Below are 24,277 nucleotides of genomic sequence, written 5' to 3'. Positions count from 1 at the left end.
TATAGATGCACCATATGAAAGCAGAACTCTCCTCATAAGTTGGTCACACAATATAAATCCATGCCAGTGGCATGGATTTATATTGTGTGATCAACTTATATTGTCAAGCCCTTTTCCAAATGCATTTGAGTGATACTTAAAATCGCTTGAAAAAAATGCATGCATAAAGGCATGTAAAAACACTTAAAAAATGCATGCGTATTTTCTGCCAGGGAGAGGAAAAAACGCTCAGGAAATTTCTGCTTCAAATCTGCATCGTGGGCACATACCCCAACTGTCAGCTTGTTTGTCTGACAGCTATCTCTTCCAACTCGTGTTTTCGATGGGAATACGGAAGTAAGCTACTGTCAAACAGCTCTGGCAGAGACTTATCTCCCTAAAGAGCAAATGGATCGGGTTTTGAAATGAAAAAAGCCTATTCCTTCAAGGAAGAGTTAGGGATCCCCTCATGCATGTTAGATGGTCAGCAGGCTCTCTGATAAAAGAATAGCTTAGCAAATTTTTCTCATATGTGTATGGGTATCTATAGGTTTTGATATTTAATGAATGTCAATTTATATGTAAGGCAATTTCTTCAATAAAAGCCTTAAAGTCTCACATCTAACAGTCATACCATACGAATAACTCAGTTTATCAGTCCTGCAAAATCACTGTTTACTTTGATTGTGCAGCACTGATAACAGGTCAGGAGGTGACCGACAGTGTGAGACAGGTAAGCAATTAAATATTATATAGAAATCAATGAGCTGGAGAGCAGTGGCTCGGATCTCGTGAGTAACTCATCAGCATAGTATGTAATTAATGCACATATTTAGTCAGGCTCTTGTGCTCTATCTGTTTGGAAACAAGCTCTGCTCTCTGTAAGATGGAAGCTCTCAAAGCAGGAGAATGGAAGCAGATAGAAAAGGCAAGTCAATTAGCAACTTGCTGTCATGGCTTGGTTTGGGGATTCGATCCGGTGACCTGTTGCTTTGTAGTCGGTTCTTCTGTGTGCTGGGCTATTGCCCTTTTCTTCCCTCTCCAAGTGCTGATTGTTCCCTTTGTCTATATTCTCCCTTCTTGGTTTAGTCCTCTCCAGGTGTTTCCATTTTCCCATTTTGATTTGCCCTATCACATTCTGGGTTGGGCTTTATATATTATCCCTTCACTACACTTCCTTGCTGGCTATACTTCTGTGTGGATTTGTGATAAGGAGGTCCAACCCTTCAGTTACAGGATTACAAATACACCATTTGTATTCCTGCTAAGTGTCTGTTTGTCTGCCTTCCCAGCACCTTTTCCTGTGACCACAGTTAGGGTTCTGGGAGGTAATTCTTGTTTTATTTATTTTTTATTCTTCTTAGTTTTCCCTCTCTCCCCTTTATGAACGTGCTTTAAGTTTTCCCACTCAGGGTCTTAGTGTTCATCTTCACAGTTTCCAATCCTCTTGTTATCAGTACGTTTTGACCTCCCCTCTGGTTCCTCAGGAGGTATGAGAAACCTCTTGATGGACTTTTAGGGAGTCATGTCTGAGTTGTTGTTTTTAGTTGTGCGGCTAGAGATTGTCTAGTCGGTACAGGGACCAGTAGGGCGTGGATGCGGCTTCTCTGTGTAATAGGTCTTCCTTATTCCTGTTACCGTGTATGTGTCACATTCATAACACTTTTCATGCTGTCTAACTAACCATACCAATTTCATAACAGGAGATTACCCCTTTAAAGATATATTCACTCATCCATATCTATTTTTCATCTGTGTAATGTGGACCATTTTTCTCTCAGGTGTCCTCTATATTGCCTCTGTGTTAATCCATTAGGGCTCATTCTCATCTGCATATAAATCGGACGAGTGTAATCTGATAAAAAATCGGAATGCACTCTGATTAATGTTACTCATTGATTCTGTGATATTTTTTCTCATCTGGGTGAGAAAAAATACGAGTGACCTCGTATATCGGACGAGACTTGTCAGTGGGTGCAAGAAAAAAAAATCGCATGGCACACTGACCATGCGTGTGCCATCCGATTTTTGCGCACACATCACAAAGGAAACCTGACAATTCACCAGCCAAGTACAGTAAATTCACAGCACGAACTGTCAGAATAGAATAGAGAGAAATAAGTCAGTGCTTTACGTGTGTAGTTTACTTTAGATGTATGTAGCTAATACTTTTTTTTTTTTTTAAAAATGGCATAGGGTCCTCCTTATTTTTAATAGCCAGCTAATGGAAAGCAGATAGCTGTGAGCTGTGAATTTGTCGGGGAGTTCTTTTTACAAATAAAAGATTTTTGTGTGTGTGTGTTTCTTTCTTTTAACTACTGGGTTTGTAATGGGGTGTCTGATAGACACCTCTCCATTACTAACCCCTGGGCTTGATGTCAGCAGACATTACACAGCTGAAATCAACCCCAAAACCATTACCCCGATTGCCAACGCTGCAGGGCAATTGAGAAGAGCCAAGGCTAAGTGCCAGAATTGGCGCATCTAATATATATGCCATTTCTGGGGCGGCTGAGGGCTGGTCTTATTAGGCTGGGAAGGGACCAATATCCATGGACCTTCCCCGCCTATTAATATCAGCCCACAGCTGTCTGCTTAGGCTTTGCTGGTTATTAAAAATAGTGGGCAGCCTACGTCATTTTTTTAGGGTCTCCCCTTTTTAATAATTAGTAAATGCTAAGCAGACAGCTGTGAGCTGATATTAATAGGCTGTGAAGCTCCATGGTTATTTGCTCCTTTCCTGACTATTAAGACCAGCTCACAGCTGTTTTCTTTTCCTTAGCTGTTATTAAAATTAAGGGGGATCCTGGTGGTTGTTCTGATGAAGAAGCTGTATGCTTTGAAACGCGTTGACGAATACACCACTTACTACTGGATTGGCATCCTCCATTCTTTCATGGCAGCGCAGAACAACCCATTTGCTCCTTTTTTATGCATATGTCTTCAATGTGTTATCCATCTTACATGGATTCCTCACATACTTTAGTGGTAGAGTCTAAACTGAAAAATGGATGAAAATAGCACATGCTATGATTGATTCTCATGGACCAGTTAGACAATTGAAGTGTGTATGGATCAGTGAAACTTTGTGGGCCAGCGTGCTGTCCAGAAAAAAACGGATATCAGTAGGCCATATCACACAGATTGTGTGAATACAGCATTAGCGTGTCTCCAATTAATACCGTACATTGTTTTTTTCACTCAATATTCAAATTGCATTCTAGATATTTGAATCCTTCTGGCTGATTCTGGATGAAAATAACCAGGGAAGAGTAGACTACGGGACCTTTGTCAGAGCTCTTATTGGGGAAATGAATGAGTACAGAAAATCATTTGTACGAAAGGTGATTTTGCTTTACAATTTACACTTTGTGCTTTCATTTTCCGTATTGTATAATATGAGAATGATCACACTTTATGATTACTGCACTTTAGAGGGTGCTGCAGTTTTCTGTATATAATATGGACCACTAATCTTGTGTTTTATATGTTTTTTCTTTAGCAAATAATAAATCATTTCATGCCGTCAGTCAAGCAAGATATCTTTTAATCTTAACTGTATAAATTCATATAGTAAATGAATGTTATTACTAGTCTTAAGCATTCCCTGTACTGGTATCTGAGGTTATTTACTAACCAGATTACACAACATTTGCACCTTCTGGGCATACGCATCCAAGTGTATAGTGGGGTTTTACTTGGCCAACCTTTATTACTGCTTCATACGTAAAATAGACACTAAACATAATGTACGCTATGATATCTATTTATTTGAGTTTCTCATTTGTGCTTTATTTTCCAAGAGAGGACGTGTCGGTAAAGTATGAGATTACAGAATGATTTATATTAGAGAGGCTGCGGGTGTGTAGTACAAAGCAGTAGCCACTTGTGTGCCACTCCATGGTGGTCTGTATTATGATTATCTTTCCTGATAACCCAATTTCATTGTATCCAATGGAATATGCCACATTTTTCTTATTGAATTCAAGTGACTCAAGCTAAAAAAGCTTGAAATTCTCCTTCTTTTTGTAACCATTGAAATACGTGCGTTTTTAAAATGAATGGCATGCAGTGCGGTTTAGCACCTTTCTCCCACACCGACCATACAACTGTACTGGGAATTGCAGCCTACCCTATTCAGTTGAATAGATCTGTACTGCATTTCCCAAAGCTCCACCATGCAGAGAAAATCGGTAAAGGTAATACAGCACAAATCAGCACTACGTCCTCTTCGATCTCCTGATCGGTGGGGTCTAAAGGTTAGATCCACACCGATCATAAAGTAATGGCTTAGATGTAGCCATCACTTTATAAGTGGGAAATATCCCTTTAACGGAAACTTGTGTTGCTTTTTATCTTTGCTTTATAGTATATAATGTGAATGGTATATTTTTTATTGTGGTTTCATATTTTCTAAAATTCTAAAATTTCTTATTTTATTAGGCTTTTATGAAGCTGGATCCTAATAAAACTGGCGTGGTGTCTATGGTGGATGTTAGAAAGTTTTACTGTGCCAAAAAACATCCACAAGTGTTGGCAGGTGAGTTGACTTTGAGAACAAGGAGTAAGAATGCTATGTTATTTGGGCATTCTTAAAGACATTGTCCAGTCCAAATCGATAAGTCTGCAGTCACGCTGTGTGACTGCAGAGTCATGAATCCCCGCAGCACACGCACTGTGCGCTGCGGGGATTCGCTGGTTTCTGACCCGGGACTGGAGGGTATGTATGCGTTATACATACTATCAGCCAGAGCCCGTCCAGTGGGCACAGCCTCGCTCCATACAGTAGTATGGAGCGAGGCCGCAACCTCTAGTCGGCCACGCAGACTGGACGGCCGCGTCACTAGTTGAGGCGCGGCCTCTCTCTATACAAGTGTATGGAGCGAGGCAGCTTCCACTGGATGGGCTCTGGCTTGGAGTATGTATAACACATACATACGCTCTGGTCCTGGCTCAGAAACCGGTGAATCCTCACAGTGCACAATGTATGCACGGGGGGAATTCATAAGCGTATGTGCACACGGTCAGGAATGGCTGCGGATTGGACGCAGCACACTTGCACTGCGTGCAATCCGCAGCAGCCAGATGTTAGAGAATAGTGGATAGGATTTCAAGAAATCCCATGCCCACTATGCGTCTCTGTGCTCCTGCGGATCACCCACGGAGACGGACATGCGGCGCGTCTTCACAGACCGCGGCATGTCAATTTCTCTTGCAGAGACTAGCATCAGTGTAATGTATAGGATGTGGTGAATCCGCATGTGTTCAATGAATACATGCGGATTCACCTGCGTGCAACACTTTGGACACAGCATAAAGTATGCTGCGTTCAAAGCGCTGCCAGAAAGGATCGTCTGCAGTCACACAGAGTCACTGAAAATGTATTGATTTGGACCGGACAACTCCTTTAATGGCAGGAAATTATTATTGCACTTGTGTGACCTCCGCCTTTATCAGGAGGGACCAACTGCATCCTGTTGTGCATTTGTGTCTGGATATGGTATTACAGGTATGGCTGTTTTTTTTACCTTTTTTTAAGTTACAAAGGAGAAAATGTATGTGTATTTACTTTATACAAATTGGTCAAGAAATATTTGGACAGTGCCACAGGTTTTGTTTTTTTATCTGTTTACCAAAACATATTCAAGATACAGTTATGTAATCACTATCAGCTTAAGATGCAGACTCTCAGCTATAATTTGATGATATACACATCCTAATTTTAGTAAGGGTTTAGGAATTACAGCTCTTTAATATGTAACTGCCTCTTTTTAAAGAGACCAAGGGTAATTGGACAATTGTCTCAAAAGCTCTTTAATGGGCTTCATGGGCTATTCCCTCGTTAATCCATCATCAATTAAGCAGGTAAAAGGTCTGGAACTGATTCCTGGTGTGGCATTTGCATTTGGAAGCTGTTGCTGTGAACCCACAACATGCTGTCAAAGGAACTCTCAATGAAAGTGAAACAAACCATTATTAGGCTGAAAAAAAAAAGAAATCCATCACAGAAGTAGCAGAAGTATTAGAAGTGGCCAAATCAATTGTTTGATACATTCTGCAAAAAAAGAGCACTAGTGAGCTTGGGAACTCGAAAAGGCCTGGACGTTCACCAAAGACAACAGTGGTGGATTATTGCAGAATCCTTTCCATGGTAAAGAAAAGCCCCTTCATAACATCCACCCAAGTGAAGAACAATCTCCAGTATATAGGTGTTTCAGTATCTAAGTCTACCATAAAGAAAAGACTTCATGAGAGCAAATATAGAGGATTCACTACAAGGTGCAAATCATTAATCGGCTTAAAAATAGAAAGGTCAGATCAGACTTTGCCAAAAAAACATCTAAAGAAGCCAGCTCAGTTCTGGAAAAACATTGGGCAGATGAAACTAAGATCTACCTATACTAAAATGATGGGAAGAATGGGAAGAAGAAAGTATGGAGAAGGCTTGGAATAGCTTATTATCTAAAGCACAACACATCCACTAAAATATGGTGGAGGCAGTGTGATGGCATGGGTGTGCATGGCTTCCAATGACACTTGTCACTAGTGTTTATTGATGATGTGACTGAAGACAGAAGCAGCCAGATATATTCTGAAATGTACAGGGTGATACTTTCTGCTCCGATTCAACCAAATGCAGCAAGGTTGATTGGACCACGCTTCACAGTACAGATGGACAGTAACCCAAACCTAAGAGTTTTTTTTAAGGCAAAGAAGTGGAATATTCTGCAATGGCAGAGTCAATCACCAGATCTTAACCCCATCGAGCATGCATTTCACATGCTTAAGACAAAACTTAAAGGGGTATTCCCATCTCCAAGATCCTATCCCAATATTTAGTAGGTGTAATGATAATAATGTTAGCAAATACCTCCAATTAGAAATGTACTATAGTTCTTCTGATTCGCTTTGTCGCTTATCCAATGTAGGGCATTGCAGTAACTTACGACCACTAAGAACTATCTAACTGACTGTCACTATATGCGTGGTTGTAACCATGGATGGCTAAGCTACTACAACACACTTCACTTGGGGAAAGTGACATAGCGAATCAGAAGAACAATACTACATTTCTTATTGGAGGTATTTGCTAATATTATTATTATTATTACTCCTAGTACATATTGGGAGAGGATCTTGGAGATGGGAAATCCCCTTTAAGACAAACAGACCCTCAGGCAAGCAACAGCTGAAGTCAGCTGCAAGTAAAGGCCTGGCAAAGCATCACAAAGGGGGGAAACCAGGATTTGGTGCCACCCATGGCTTCCAGACTTCAGGCAGTCATTGCCGGCAAAGGATTCTCTACATAGTATTATTAAAAACATTCTATCTATGGTAAAGTTAATTTGTCCAATTACTTTTGAGCCCCTGAAATGAGGAGACTTTGTAGAAAAAATGGTCGCAATTCCTAAAGTTTCACAGGAAATTTTTGTTCAGCCCCTTTACCTAAACCCGAAAGTGTGAACTTCAATTGCATCTCAGTTTCATTTTAAATCCAAAATAGTGACATGCAGAGCCCAAATCATGGAGATTCGGTAACTGTCCAAATATTTCTGGACCTAACTGTACTTTTATCTCTCTTTTTGTGTGATAGCTGAAAACTACAATAAAAACTGCATGTGTGATTTCAGCCCTATGGTTATCTGAACACATTTTTATATGTTATTGTATATTATAATATTTATTTATTGATACCTATCATGTATCCAGTCCACAGAGACTGTCTTTATGGACCTGAAAAATACAAATAAATTGTTCTCTCTGTCCTCAACCCCCCCCACATCACCCCCAAAAACATCACTGCACTTAACGTTCCATAAATTAACCCTTTCCCGCTGTTGCCAATTTTCAGTTTTGAACTTTAGTTTTCTCCTCCCCTTTTTCCAAGAGCCCAAACTTTTGGGATTTTGAAGAATGGAGCTAAAATGATGGTCACTTATAAAGCCAAGCTTATGGCTGAGCTTCACATGAGTACCACCATGGCATCCATTGCAAACTTCAGCAGACCTCTGGCTGTTATGTCAGTGATTGTGACGTGGGAGCTGGGGGAGGTCTTGGGCATCTGGAATGGCGTGCATCTGGTACTGCGCACCTTAACCCCTTTCCGACCTGGTCAGTAATAGTGTGCACCAGGTCGGAAAGGCTGGTTCAGCGGGGGCCCCGGCGCTGAGCCCGCACTGAACCGGGCACATGTCAGCTGATTCTTACAGCTGACATGTGCCCGCCACAGTCGCTGGTGGAATCGCGATCCACCCGCGGCTGTTAACATGTTAAATGCCGCTGTCAATCTCTGACAGCGGCATTTAACTCTCGCTTCCGGGAAGCGCGTCCTAGGCCCCGCCCATTGGTGACCCTGTCACGTGAACGCGGGTCACCGATGGGTTGGCATGACAACCCAGGGTCTGCAGCAGACCCCTGTGGTTGTCATGTCTCGCTAGCTATGAGCACCACCTAGTGGTCGGCGCTCATAGCAAGTGAGCATTTCTGCTGCACACAAGCGATCTGCTCATCGCTTGTATGCAGTAGAAACAATCAGACAACTGCTGCTTCTAGTCTCCTATGGAGACTATTGAAGCATGCAGAAAGTGTAAAAAAAAGGTTTTTAAAAATATAAAAAAAATAAAAAATATATAAAAGTTTAAATCACCCCCCTGTCGCCCCATTCAAAATAAAAAAACCAAAAAAAAACCCACATACACATATTTGGTATCGCCGTGTTCAGAATCGCCCGATCTATCAATATAAAAGAAGAATTAATCCGATCGGTAAACGGCGTAACGAGAAAAAAATTCTAAACGCCAGAATTACGTTTTTTTGGTCGCTGCAACTTTGCAATAAAATGCAATAACGGGCGATCAAAACATCGGATCTACCCCAAAATGGTATCAATAAAAACGACAGCCCTTACCCAGCCCCAGATCCCGAAAAATGGAGACGCTATGGGTCTTGGAAAATGGCGCCATATTTTTTTATTTTTTTTTTAAGCAAACTTTGGATTTTTTTTTCACCACTTAAATACATGTTTGGTGTCTACGAACTCGTAATTATCTGGAGAATAATGATGGCAGGTCAGTTTTAGCAATCAGTGAATGTGGTAAAAAAAGGACCCAAAAAACAACTGTGGAATTGCATTTTTTTGCAATTTCACCGCACTTGGAATTTTTTTCCCATTTTCCAGCACACGATATGGTAAAACAAGTGATGGCGTTTAAAAGTACAACTCGTCCTGCAAAAAATAAGCCCTCACATGGCCATATTGAACGAAAATTAAAAAAGTTCTGGCTCTGGGAAGAAGGGGAGCCAAAAATGAAAACACAAAAACAGAAAGACCCAAGGTCGTTAAGAGGTTAAATGATGCTGTCAGGGGTTGAAATTGCATTTAAGGGGTTAACAGAAGCGTGCGGATCTCAGGTCCAGTCATTGCTGTTACCACAACTGGCATCTGTAGTGTAAGGTACAGGCTTAAGTCCTGAGCCCTCTCCATACACCCGTAACTGGCATACACAGTATATGTATGATGGATGCTGGGAGGGTGTTAAGACTTTAAAACTTGACTTACCGGCTATGCATAAACGTGCTGGAAAGTCAGTGTTGCTAATAGTAACCCATCACAATCGTTTTTTCATTTTTAATTTGTGCTCTGAAAAATGAAGTTGATATCAGATTGGTTGCTATTCAACACTGACACCTTTTGTTAGAACTTTTTATGCATGAAGATTGCTGTTTTTTCAAACCAAACCAAGAAGAAAAAGAATGTTTGTCTTAGTAGACTGAATGTGAAACTCTGCTGGCTTTAAAGTGATTGTCCGGTCTAAAGCTACAAGTCTGCAGTCACTCTATTTGTCTGTAGACTTGTGAATCCTCACATTGTGCACACTGCGCGCCATGAGAATTGTCTGGTGCCAGCAGCAGGAAAGGAGGGGGCATGACTGCAAATATGCGATATGCATACATGTGGTCACATGCCGAGTAGACTGCATCCGGCCTTGTGCAATGTGAATCGCATAATTGCGGTCTGCGGTCACATGACTGCTCGCTGCTGGTGCCAGGGAATCCTCACAGTGCGCAGTAAGCATGATGTGAGGATTCACAAGTCTTTAGTCATATAGTGACTGCAAACTTGTAGTTTTAGACCGGACAACCCCTTTAACTAGATTCTCTGTTATGAAAACTCCTTAGGGTATGTTCCCACTGAACTTTGAGGTAGTTCCGATTCAAAATTCACATCAGACAGTGTTAAAAGAGAATTTGTAGCGCGTTTTGATGTGAATTTTGAAATCTATGTCAAAATCCATGTACAAAAAGTCAATGTGAACATACCCAGAGGCTGAGGGTTTTAAAAAAAAATGTTAATTAATAAATGAAACAAAGACCGTTCTCTATGGGTCATGAAAACAGGGTGGTTTTGGGTGGTAAAACCTGGAAGTGTAATTAGGGACTCGGTTTAATCCTTGCTCTAGGGTTCTTCAGAGTGGTACAATATAGATAAAATGTATTGGCCTGGAATCCGAAATGTTTAGCTTACCAATAATTGTCTAGCATTATACATGATAGAAAGTAGCTACCGTATTTTTCGGACTATAAGACGCACCGGACCATAAGACGCACCTAGGTTTTAGAGGAGGAAAAAAAAAAATTTAAGCAAAAAATGTGTTCGTGATGCACTTTTAAGGGGGATGGGGTCTTCTGCTGACACTGGTATAGGGGCAATGTCCCCCAATTCTGACAATATTCCCCATCCTGGTATATATGCCCCCCCCTTCCTTTTATATGTGGTCCCCATCCCTATCCTAGTATGCCTAGAATCCCTCCATCCTGGTATGCATGGCACCCCTCATCCCTATCCTGGTATGCATGGCACCCTTCATCCCTATCCTGGTATGCATGGCACCCCTCATCCCTGTCCTGGTATGCATGGCACCCCTCATCCCTGTCCTGGTATGCATGGCACCCCTCATCCCTGTCCTGGTATGCATGGCACCCATAATCCCTATCCTGGTATGCATGGCACCTCTCATCCCTATCCTGGTATGCATGGCACCCCTCATCCCCATCCTGGTATGCATGGCACAGCAATCCCCATCCTGGTATGCATGGCACCCCTAATCCCTATCCTGGTATGCATGGCACCCCTAATCCCTATCCTGGTATGCATGGCACCCCTCATCTTTATCCTGGTATGTATGGCCCCTCATCCTTATCCTGGTATGTATGGCCCCCTCATCTTTATCCTGTTATGTATGCCCCCCTCAGCATTATCCTGGTATGCATTGCACCCCTCATCCTTACCCTTGTATGTATGGCCCCCTCATCCTTATCCTAGTATGCATGGTCCCCCTAATCCCCACCAGGCTGCACATAAAAAATAAATGCTCCTACTCCTACTCACCTTTCTTCTCTCCTCCAGCGCTGCGTCCTGTCTGCCCGCACTGATCTCTCCATGTGAGCCGCGCATGACGTCACTGCCATGCGCAGCTCACAAGGAGAGAGATCAGCTGCCGGAAGTCACTGCTCTCCACGCCGGGACTGTGTGCGCGGGGATCAGTGACTTCATGCTCCTTAATAGCCGGCACACAGCGTAGCCGCAGCGTTGCTCCTGCTGCTGCCTGGCTATCGTGTGTGCCCGCTTATTAAAGGGCATGAATATTCACCCCTCCCCACGCCCATGGGTGTGGAGAGAGGTTGATTATTCATGCCCTTTAACAGCGGGCACAGGCGATTCCGGCAACAGCAGGAGCCGCGCTGCAGCTGCACTGTGTGCTGCTATTAAGGAGCATGAATATTCATTGCTCCCCACGCCCCATGGGCGTGGGGAGCAATGAATATTCATTTTCTTTAGCAGCGGGGACAGTGTAGGCTGTAGCGGGCGGCTTCTGCCTCCTGTGCCCCGCTCCTCTGCCGCTACCTCTCCCCCCACACCCCACACAGTGTATATATATATATATACCCCCTCCCCACCCAACATTCGGACTATAAGACGCACCCCCCATTTTCCTCCAGAATTTTGGAGGAAAAAAGTGCGTCTTATAGTCCAAAAAATACGGTAAGTAGAATCTACTACATAGAGACCTACACAGAGAAGACAACTGTAAACTTGTCCAAAGACCGCGACGATTAAAGGAGTAATTAAAGGAACCCATTAGGGTGCCCTCACGCTCAGTCAATTTTCTTGTATGCAAAAAACAGTCTGAGTTTCATCAGGGCTTCCTATCCGAGTTTCATCAGAGTTTGGTCAGTGTGTTAGTTTTTATTCGAGTTTCATCAGTTTTGTCTGATGGAAAAAATAAAACTAATGGAGGTTTCTCAAGCTACTGCTTTCAAACAGTCCATGAAAAATGGACAGCACACAGATGGCATCCGAGCGCCGTCCAGTTTTTTTCACAGACCCGTAGACTTGCATTGACAAATTTGATCCGTGACTGAGATCAAAATCGAACGTGTCTCTGTAATATTTTCGCAGATCAAATGACCAGACATGTGAAAATCCCCATAGACTATCATAGGTCGGTAGTGTTATCCATGGGAAAAAACAAATACAACTCATATGAAAAAGTGAGTGAAATGTCTGAATGAGCCCTTAGTCATGAGGATTGGGGGGGAGTTGCCAGGGGCATGCTTCAGGCTAATTGGTGAAGACACACAGTCCCTGACCAGCTTTTCAAACTATGCTTTCTCTGCAACGCTGCATTATTTATATAACACATACAGAACAGACCAAAAGTTTGGACATACCTTCTCATTTAAAGATTTTTCTGTATTTTCATGACTATAAAAATTGTACATTCACACTGAAGGCATCAAAACTATGAAATAACACATGTGGAATTATATACTTAACAAAAAAGTGTGAAACAACTGAAAATATGTCTTATATTCTAGGTTCTTCAAAGTAGCCACCTTTTGCTTTGTTGACTGCTTTGCACACTCTTGGCATTCTCTTGATGAGCTTCAAGAGGTAGTCACCGGAAATGGTTTTCACTTCACAGGTGTGCCCTGTCAGGTTTAATAAGTGGGATTTCTTGCCTTATAAATGGGGTTGGGACCATCAGTTGTGTTGTGCAGAAGTCTGGTGGATACACAGTTGATAGTCCTACTGAATAGACTGTTAGAATTTGTATTATGGCAAGAAAAAAGCAGTTAAGTAAAGAAAAACGAGTGGCCATCATTACTTTAAGAAATGAAGGTCAGTCAGAGTGAAAAATTGGGCAAACTTTGAAAGTGTCCCCAAGTGCAGTTGCAAAAACCATCAAGCGCTACAAAGAAACTGGCTCACATGAGGACTGCCCCAGGAAAGAAAGACCAAGAGTCACCTCTGCTTCTGAGGATAAGTTTATCCGAGTCACCAGCCTCAGAAATCGCAAGTTAACAGCAGCTCAGATTAGAGACCAGGTCAATGCCACACAGAGTTCTAGCAGCAGACACATCTCTACAACAACTGTTAAGAGGAGACTTTGTGCAGCAGGCTTTTATGGTAAAATAGCTGCTAGGAAACCACTGCTAAGGACAGGCAACAAGCAGAAGAGACTTGTTTGGGCTAAAGAACACAAGGAATGGACATTAGACCAGTGGAAATCTGTGCTTTGGTCTGATGAGTCCAAATTTGAGATCTTTGGTTCCAACCACCGTGTCTTTGTGCGACGCAGAAAAGGTGAACAGATGGACTCTACATGCCTGGTTCCCACCGTGAAGCATGGAGGAGGAGGTGTGATGGTGTGGGGGTGCTTTGCTGGTGACACTGTTGGGGATTTATTCAAAATTGAAGGCATACTGAACCAGCATGGCTACCACAGCATCTTGCAGCGGCATGCTATTCCATCCGGTTTGCGTTTAGTTGGACCATCATTTATTTTTCAACAGGACAATGACCCCAAACACACCTCCAGGCTGTGTAAGGGCTATTTGACCAAGGAGGAGAGTGATAGGGTGCTACGCCAGATGACCTGGCCTCCACAGTCACCAGACCTGAACCCAATCGAGATGGTTTGGGGTGAGCTGGACCGCAGAGTGAAGGCAAAAGGGCCAACAAGTGCTAAGCATCTCTGGGAACTCCTTCAAGATTGTTGGAAGACCATTTCATGTGACTACCTCTTGAAGCTCATCAAGAGAATACCAAGAGTGTGCAAAGCAGTCATCAAAGCAAGAGGTGGCTACTTTGAAGAACCTAGAATATAAGACATATTTTCAGTTGTTTCACACTTTTTTGTTAAGTATATAATTCCACATGTGTTAATTCATAGTTTTGATGCCTTCAGTGTGAATGTACAATTTTCATAGTCATGAAAATACAGAAAAATCTTTAAATGAGAAGATGTGTCCAAACTTTTGGTCTGTACTGTATATGGCTACAACAATGGACAGTTGGTTGGTTCCCTTTAGGCATAAGACCTATCAGACTGAACAGATTCTTTATGAAGAGAAAAAAAGAAAAATGATAGGATTAACCAGGCAAACCGTAGCAGCGTTATCTCCCATTAGTAGTTGTTGTTTTTGTAATGATATTGTATTTTGGTTCCCATAAACATAAGAGAGAATTCAATCAAAATGTTTGACTTTGACCATAGCAAACATACGTCGACTAAAACGGTTTAGACAAACAATAATTCGTATTTGTTCAACATACAGATTGGGCTTTTTATTGTTTTTTTACCTCCAATAATGAGCGCAGGCTGAATCATTGACTGAAAAAGATCCAATATTGGCCAATGCAAATTGAGATTTCTTTGGGGAGTCGCTCATTGGGAGTCAGACAATAGGGGTTGTTATAAAGACTAATTCATCCAATGAGGAGTGTAACATCTTTGTCAGTTCCTGCCTAGGCCGCTAGGCGGCACTGCACCTTTGTTGTGGGTGATGCTTTACAGCATCAATCCTGTTTTATTCCTGGGACTTTGGTGCCACAAGATCAGGAAACTATGGGGTTAATTGTCAGGTTTCGATTGCTCCTTTCTGAGAGTCTTTGTCTGGGCTGCCTGCTATTTAAGCCCCTGGGTCACTGACTTCCACTGCCAGTTAATTAGTTTTTTAGTCATTTTAGTCATTTCTTGTGTTTGTTACCCGATTCCTCCTGTTTTCTTACCTTGGCGTTAATTTTGACTATCCTCTTGTTTTACGATTCTTCTCTTGATCTGTCCTCTTGGCTTTGACCCTGCTCGACGACCCTTTCTGCCTCCGGTTTGCTTTTCCAGGTGACAGTTCTTCCGTGGAAGCGATCCACTGCTCCCCATGATAAGACCAGATCCTTGTACAGGGGTTAAAGAGTGAATGTCGGGACTCCTCTGGAATCTGCCAGACAGTGGCTTGTGCCAAGTCTGTCCGAGAAAGCCTTTCTTTGCCTGTGACCTATGAGTGACATGACAAGTAGCATGGGAAAGAATAGAGTATATTCCCCACAGTCATGTTGGGGAACACAGCGCTTGGTATTACATAAAATTCTCACTTGGGGTTACTCACAGCAACTTTTCTGATGGGATATTTGGCAGAGAACGTGTAGTAAATCCACATCACATGAAAACACTTTCTTCAATGCAATTATACTAGATAATTGACGTAATTGAATTAGTACCCAACTCCCAATGTTTCCCTGCCTGAGATTCCCATTAGCGTCTAGGTGAAATATACAAGTACAAATAATGAAGACAAAGAGAACATGGGTGATATGGAAGGGAGGGAAGAAACAAAAGAAGAAAGAAAGTTAGAAGAGGGATTCCTGACATAATAGTGCTGGCAGGGTTGGCCTGTTGACTACAAGAATATTTGATCCTACTGTCATCAGTGAAGAAAAGACTCTTGTCTCCATTCAATACAATTTGTACATCCAGCTTGTCACAGGTGACAGTCATGAAATCTGGAAGCTCCAGTATTCCCACTCTGCTTTTAGTTTGTGTCTGTTTCATGAACGTGAATAATTAATGATACATTACCTCTCCGTCATCCAAATTCTGTGTTGTAAAAACAGAATCCAGCGTGTTAGCTTTATATGAGGCATATGGCGTCACTTCTTTATTGCGCCTTCAAGAAACCTCTGTGAATGCTCATTTACAATAATGTCAATCCATAGACCAATGTGTTTTAGCGCCAAGTCCCAGGGGTACATCGGAGGCCAAGTTTTTAACATCTCCCTGCATGTGTCCAATTTGCATAAACTTATTACTAATTACATTTAATTGAAAGTGATTTGCATATGCTTTGCATGCCTGTAAGCCTTTTTATGGCCCATGAGACCTGGAGTAAAGGAACACTGCCATTTGTATTTTGCAATTTCACATTCATATGTACAATTGTAAGCTTGGAAAGGGAAATCTCAGTTTCTTCTTTTTCTTTTTAGGTTCTTCATCAGAAGAAGAAATTAAATCTGCATTTTTGGAAACAATAGAGAATGCTTGCCGTAATCCCCAGGAAGTATCCTATAGTGAATTTGAAGATTATTATGAAGGACTAAGTATTGGCATCGTGTCTGATGAAGACTTCATTAATATTTTAAGAAATTCTTGGGGCATATAGGGCACTGTGCCTAGTACGAGTGACCTTCATTACCATTCACTTTGTTTTGAAGGAAAGTTTGTACTTTTAATTTTGTCACAAGCAGATTTTCAGTACCCCTGAGTGACAAATTTAATGATTTATTATTATAAATTTAAAAAATTCGACCTTTTGTTTTATTTTTTTCTTTAAGTATAATGACACCTAAGGGGGCATTTTTTACTTACATAAATGTATTTTGGGCTTAAAATCATTTTTATAATTAGGTTTAATGACATTTTTTTTGCACGGTTTGCCTTCTACAGCCTCAGTGTTGCACTGTCTATTGCTGGTTGTAGAATAAGTTATCTGGGATTCTGTCAGTGAGCTCATTTGGCAAAGAGTTAGTAATTCTCATCTATTTATGAAGTCCTCTGTGCTGATTTATGGCTAAGGATCACATGAAAGTGGCGCTGTTGGTCATAAATCAGCTGAGAGGAGCTCAGAAAAGTTAAAAGCGCCTCAAACTTTCCTATCAGATTGAGCTGACTGACATATTCTGATAACTCATTCCACAGCCCACAATGTGCAGGGAAACAGAGGGCCTGTAAAAGCAAAATGGGGTCAATTTTTTTAATGAAACCCAATTGCAAAAATCATTTTTAGGCTAAAATACATACACTTAAATAAAAAAAAAAATGTTACCAAAGATGTCAATATCTTTACGTCTGTTCATTTATATCAATGCCCTACTGATCTCATTCCAACTAATTTATGCAGCTTGTTTCAGGATTAACCCCGGTTTTACAGACTGCATTTTTCATGGCATTTTTCATGTGCAGTTTTTTTTTTTTGCCTAAAACACTGCGGCCAAATGTCTATATTGCAATTTAAAATTCACTACATACTTTGCATTTTTTGCTTTGGTGTTCTGGTGGCATTTTAGTATCTGTGGCCTTTCATTTAAAACAAACTATACTATGTAGATAGAACTTTTTCTGTGGTTTTCTCATAGGTTTATATTTATGACCTGAAAAACCTTAAAAAAAAAAAGTATGTTACAAATGTAAAACATATATAACGAAAAAAATAAGTACGTTACAAATGAAAACACCACCAAAAACACTAGTGAAAAAAGTACTTTGAAATTCATGGGATAAAAAGCACATTACGACATAAACACAAAAAGTGTGTGCGAAGGAAGCCTAACTGCAGCAAATGTGTACTATGAGTGAATAGGAATCTCTGATGATGTGGCCCTATTTTAGATTTTGCATCAAGGAGCTCTAAGTTACACCTTGGTACCCCACTACTCTGTTTTTTTGGAGCATACTGGGTTATTTTTAATTTACTTTCACACATTGCAGCATTTAACCCTTTGCTGCTTCACTAAGTAAAACTTCTCAGCACTCTATCAGTGCTGGAGCCTTTTGCAGGTGTCATATCACCGATGCCAGGTTCCTTTTGTGACACATCACTCTATCTTAGACTTGTTGGCAGCAGATGCCATCTTGCTGCCTGTCTACATATCCACCCCCTCTACCCAAAGCCCAGGGCTGGGCACCTTCCACCAACATACTGTGGTGCTATATACAATGTGTGGAGCTAATTTTGTTAGTACTTGTGAGAACATGATTTCCATTTTATTATTGACAACCATAAGCAGCATGAAATAAGGACAGGCTCCCTGGTTACAAAGAGCTATATTACTAACCAGCATTTCAGAGGAAACACATGAGACAGAACCTCGGAGTGATGGTACAGCTTCCTTCCGGCTTGTCTGCTGCCTGATGAATGCTCTCTCCCTATTTCTGTTTATATCTTATCCCCTGACAAGTTCCCTTTAATTTCACTTTCATAATAAATTTGGTTTGTTTTAATTACATTTACTGCCTTATTGAAAGTTACTGCCATCCTATGTAATTTTTATGGATTTATTGATCTATTTTATAATTTCAGTAACTTTTCTTCTTGTTCCTAATAATTATAACATTTTATGCAATTTTCAAGTTCATTTTTAATAAAAATATTATTTAGCCTACATGTCTAACTTTGTTTTGCTAGCTGTACATAAATTTACCATGACTGAAGTTAGAGTGTGGTTGGAAATCAGCATGATCTACATATAGTTTGCTTTTTATAGGGTTTCTATGCCTATGAATTAATCTGACTCATAACCAAACTCAAAGGCCCACATTTAGACCTCATTCAAACTTTAGGTTTTTTTTCAGGTATGAGAAAACCTTTAATCAGTTTGGTGGAACAAATTTTCATCATATTTGGTTCATGTGTCCATTTCACCATCTGTGTAAAATCAGTTTTTCTTGTATGCAAGAATAAAAAAGGTCTCTAAGTTTCTCACCCATTAAACCCATTTAGAATAGACTGTACTAGGTTGACACACAGATGGCATCCAAGTGCTATCCGTTTTTTTTCACGGACTCATTGATTTGAATTGATGACTATCTCTATTTTATTTGCGGTTACTTGCTCCACAAACAAGAATGAGTATCTCAAACTTCAGAATAAGGCCTTCAGTTCCAGTTGAAGTGCTTTTTTAACTAATTTAGGCTACATTCACACAACAATTTCAATCTCAGTGCTGGTGTTTGTGAAAAAATCTGACACCACTCAGACCAATGTTATTGAATAAGGCTGTTCAGATGATTGTTTTTTCACACGGACCAAATGTCCAAGTGAAAAAAAATTTAATTGTATCATCTACTATTCTTTTCTATATTTCGGAAATAACTTTCCTATTCAAGTCTATTGGTGCGCAATAAAAATCGGATTTCATATGGATCATCCATAAAGCATCCCACTACTGATACATTGAAATTCTTTAAAATGTTTTTGATCTTGTAAATTTTAATAAATGCTGATGTATAAAAACGGAAGCCATACGGATGACGATACAGATGAAAAATCATCCATTTTCTCTGGCTGAAAATCAGAAGATTTTTCTATTCGCTTGTGTGAACTTAGTCTAACAATAAATTAGGACTGCATCTGTTATGAGCAGATATAGATTTCCCCAAAAATTGTGCATCCTTTCAGGCTTTGGATAGGATAGGGATAGATATTTGTAAACTGCTGGTTTATCGGAAGATGATCTAGTATCAGTAAATGTAAATTGGTAGAACTTATTTCAAAGCCATAAGATTTTTATATATAATATATATACAGTACAAACCAAAAGTTTGGACACACCTTCTCATTTAAAGATTTTTCTGTAATTTCATGACTTTGATAATTGTACATTCACACTGAAGGCATCAAAAGTATGAATTAACACATGTGGAATTATATACTTAACAAACAAGTGTGAACCAACTGAAAATATGTCTTATATTCTAGGTTCTTCAAAGTAGCCACCTTGTGCTTTGATGACTGCTTTGCACACTCTTGGCATTCTCTTGATGAGCTTCAAGAGATAGTCACCGGAAATGGTCTTCCAACAATCTTGACGGAGTTCCCAGAGATGCTTAGCACTTGTTGGCCCTTTTGCCTTAACTCTGCGGTCCAGCTCACCCCAAACCATCTCGATTGGGTTCAGGTCTGGTGACTGTGGAGGCCAGGTCATCTGGCGTAGCACCCCATCACTCTCCTTCTTGGTCAAATAGCCCTTACACAGCCTGGAAATGTGTTTGAGGTCATTGTCCTGTTGAAAAATAAATGATGGTCCAACTAAACGCAAGCCGGATGGAATAGCATGCCGCTGCAAGATGTTGTGGCAGCCATGCTGGTTCAGTATGCCTTCAATTTTGAATAAATCCCCAACAGTGTCACCAGCAAAGCACCCCTACACCATCACACCTCCTCCTCCATGCTTCATGGTGGGAACCAGGCATATAGAGTCCATCCGTTCACCTTTTCTGCGTCACACAAAGACACGGTGGTTGGAACCAAAGATCTCAAATTTGGACTCATCAGACCAAAGCACAGATTTCCACTGGTCTAATGTCCATTCCTTGTGTTCTTTAGCCCAAACAAGTCTCTTCTGCTTGTTGCCTGTCCTTAGCAGTAGTTTCCTAGCAGCTATTTTACCATGAAGGCCTGCTGCACAAAGCCTCCTCTTAACAGTTGTTGTAGAGATGTGTCTGCTACTAGAACTCTGTGTGGCATTGACCTGGTCTCTAATCTGAACTGCTGTTAACCTGCGATTTGTGAGGCTGGTGACTCGGATAAACTTATCCTCAGAAGCAGAGGTGACTCTTGGTCTTCCTTTCCTAGGGCGGTCCTCATGTCAGCCAGTTTCTTTGTAGCACTTGATGGTTTTTGCAACTGCACTTGGGGACACATTCAAAGTTTGCCCAATTTTTCGGACTGACTGACCTTCATTTCTTAAAGTAATGATGGCCACTCATTTTTCTTTACTTAGCTGCTTTTTTCTTGCCATAATACAAATTCTAACAGTCTATTCAGCAGGACTATCAGCTGTGTATCCACATGACTTCTGCACAACACAACTGATGGTCCCAACCCCATTTTTAAGGCAAGAAATCCCACTTATTAAACCTGACAGGGCACACCTGTGAAGTGAAAACCATTTCCGGTGACTACCTCTTGAAGCTCATCAAGAGTGTGCAAAGCAGTCATCAAAGCAAAAGGTGGCTACTTTGAAGAACCTAGAATATAAGACATATTTTCAGTTGTTTCACACTTTTTTGTTAAGTATATAATTCCACATGTGTTAATTCATAGTTTTGATGCCTTCAGTGTGAATGTACAATTTTCAAAGTCATGAAAATGCAGAAAAATCTTTAAATGAGAAGGTGTGTCCAAACTTTTGGTCTGTACTGTATATATACACACTACCGTTCAAAAGTTTGGGGTCATTTAGAAATTTCATTATTTTTGAAAGAAAAGCACATTTTTTTTCAATGAAGCTAACATTAAATGAATCAGAAATACACTCTATACATTGTTAATGTGATAAATGACTATTCTAGCTGCAAACGTCTTGTTTTTATTTCAATATCTACATGTGTATCTACAGGTGTATAGAGGCCCATTTCCAACAACCACCACTCCAGTGTTTTAATGGTACATTGTGTTTGCTAACTGTGTAAGAAGGCTAATGGATGTTTAGAAAACCCTTGCACAAGTATGTTAGCCCAGCTGAAAACGGTTTGGCTGATTTGAGAAGCTATAAAATTGACCTTCCTTTGAGCTAGTTGAGAGTCTGGAGTATTACATTTGTTTGTTCTATGAAACTCTCAAAATGGCCAGAAAAAGAGAACTTTCATGTGAAACTCGACAGTCTATTCTTGTTCTTAGAAATGAAGGCTATTCCATGCGAGAAGTTGCAAAGAAACTGAAGATTTCCTACAACGGTGTGTACTACTCCCTTCAGAGGAGAGCACAAAAAGGCTCTAACCAGAGTAGAAAGAGAAGTGGGAGGCCCCGCTGCACAACTCAGCAACAAGACAAGTACATTAAAGTCTCTAGTTTGAGAAATCGATGCCTCACAGCTCCTCAACTGGCAGCTTCATTAAATAGTACACTCAAGACGCCAGTGTCAACGTCTACAGTGACTCCTGGATGCTGGCCTTCAGGGCAAAGTCGCAAAGAAAAAGCCATATGTGAGACTGGCTAATAAAAAGAAAAGATTAATATGGGCAAAAGAACACAGACACTGGACAGAGGAAGATTGGAAAAAAGTTTTATGGACTGACGAATCAAAGTTTGAGGTGTTTAGATCACACAGAAGAACATTTGTGAGACGCAAAACAACTGAAAAGATGCTGGAAGAGTGCCTGACGCCATCTGTCAAGCATGGTGAAGGTAATTTGATGGTCTGCGGTTCCTTTGGTGCTGGTAAAGTGGGAGATTTGGACAAGGTAAATGGGATTTTGAATAAGGAAGGCTATCACTCCATTTTGCAACGCCATGCCATACCCTGTGGACAGCGCTTGATTGGAGACAATTTCATCCTACAACAGGACAATGACCCAAAGCATACCTCCAAATTATGCATGAACTATTTAGGGAAGAAGCAGGCAGCTGGTATCCTATCTGTAATGGAGTGGACAGTGCAGTCACCAGATCTCAACCCCATTGAGCTGTTGTGGGAGCAGCTTGACCGTATGGTACGCAAAAAGTGCCCATCAAGCCAATCCAACTTGTGCGAGGGGCTTCAGGAAGCATGGGGGGAAATTTCTCAAGATTACCTCAGCAAATTAACAGCTAGAATGCCAAAGGTCTGCAATGCAGTAACTGCTGCAAAGGGAGCATTCTTTGACGAAAGCAAAGTTTGAAGGAGAAAATTATTCTTTCTAATAAAAATCATTATTTCTAACCTTGTCAATGTCTGGACTATATTTTCTATTCATTTTGCCACTCATTTGATAAATAAAAGTATGAGTTTTCATAGAAAACACAAAATTGTCTGGGTGACCCTAAACTTTTGAACGGTAGTGTATATATATATATATTGCAAGCAATGTGCTCCTTCTTATATCTGTCCTACTTACATTTACAAAACTAACGGGTAAAAAAGGCAAAACGATCAATCTAAGTGTACCTCACCTAACATAATCACATGCACACCCGTCACACAGATCATCACTTCCAGGGCTTCGAGATACAATAATAATAAGCCAGAATCTTCATTTCAAACACAAAGAGGAAATAAAATCCAACATGACCATGAATCAAGCTTTCCCCTGGTACAAACGATGCTATAATGGTTTCTTATTTTAGACAGGAAGCAAGATGAAGTCATATAGGGTTCGAGTTTCAGACAAATTGGCATTTTGTAATGCAAGCTAATGTACTGCTGTTATTATTCCTTTTATCTTAGTAATACAAAGAATTTGTGATATAAAGGGTTCACGTACATTAAAACAGTCCGAGAGGGTGCACTAGTGCGGGGATCAGCCACTCTGCGGCACTCCATTGTCTGACATGTGCTCCGGCTCGCAGGTTCACACCAGCTGGAGTGATGACTGTTGCTGACCGCTGTACCAGCATATGTGCAGGCAAATAACAATTCTATATGGGCATTATTTCCTAGAGGACACGATGGCATGAGCATTCTCACTTTTTGACTGACACCATGACACTCATTCATATAGTGTCCAAACATATGTGCTACTTCAAGTTCTTGGGCCTCGAAACAAAATCTGTAATGGATCCATCACTTATTATGTGCCAGTTTTTATTCTAGTGTCTCTTTAAGTAGAAGAGGTGCTTCTGGGTTACTAGTTTTGCAGCATCTATGTTCAGATTTAATTTCTTTATGGATATTATGGCTATGTTTTCCTGATTGTATGGGTATAATAAATACATATAGAGTCCTCTTTAAAATCGGTATATCGCTGTGTCTGCACTTTTGGCAAAGTCACTTGCAAAGTGCTGGAGGGGAAGCATGTTTCACTGAGGCTATTAGCTTCCGTGATTTGAAACCCAGAAGTTTTGCTCCAGCACACTAAGTGTTGCAAGGAGTTAAGCAGCCATTTTAAAAGGGCTGGGTTTTTGTGAACGACCATAGAGCGGGTAGGAGGTCGTTCACCATATCTCCACCCCAGAGTGTGGTCTGGGGTTTAAATAGATGGCCTGCAGAGGCATTCAGTGTTCAGTATGTCTGGAGATGCTAGTTCCAGAGAGGTGGTTTGGTGCAAACCTGAACCGTTTGCTAAACCCTGAGCGGACGGATCCCCGCTACCACAAGGACTGTGCTTTGTGTTGCCACTTTGTTTTGTTTTCCTGTTTCGCCCAAAGGGTCGTGTTTACTTTGATGGACTCTCTTTTGGTTTATGCCGCACTTTAAAAAACCAACAAAAAATTTGAAGAGACAGCGTTCCTGTGTCTACCTCCGGCTGCAGCTGAGTGAGCC

At 40.9% G+C, this 24,277-nt stretch overlaps 1 protein-coding gene across 3 annotated transcripts in view; it reads left to right on the top strand.

Moving 5' to 3' along the window:
• Positions 1–18,478, top strand: part of CAPS2 (calcyphosine 2) — a 103,234-nt gene extending 84,756 nt beyond the window's left edge. For all 3 annotated transcript variants that reach the window (XM_073651810.1, XM_073651809.1, XM_073651811.1), the window contains 3 exons: positions 3,204–3,323; positions 4,423–4,519; positions 16,304–18,478. In XM_073651810.1, coding sequence (XP_073507911.1) covers positions 3,204–3,323; positions 4,423–4,519; positions 16,304–16,479 — 393 coding nt within the window. In that variant the 3' untranslated portion in view covers positions 16,480–18,478. The remainder of the gene's footprint in view (positions 1–3,203; positions 3,324–4,422; positions 4,520–16,303) is intronic.
• Positions 18,479–24,277: the final 5,799 nt, after the last annotated feature.

Source organism: Phyllobates terribilis, unplaced genomic scaffold, assembly GCF_046119375.1.
Source record: "Phyllobates terribilis strain yellow unplaced genomic scaffold, ASM4611937v1 Scaffold_11__3_contigs__length_659146591, whole genome shotgun sequence".
Taxonomy (NCBI): domain Eukaryota; kingdom Metazoa; phylum Chordata; class Amphibia; order Anura; family Dendrobatidae; genus Phyllobates; species Phyllobates terribilis.
This window is presented reverse-complemented; position numbering and strand designations above follow the sequence as displayed.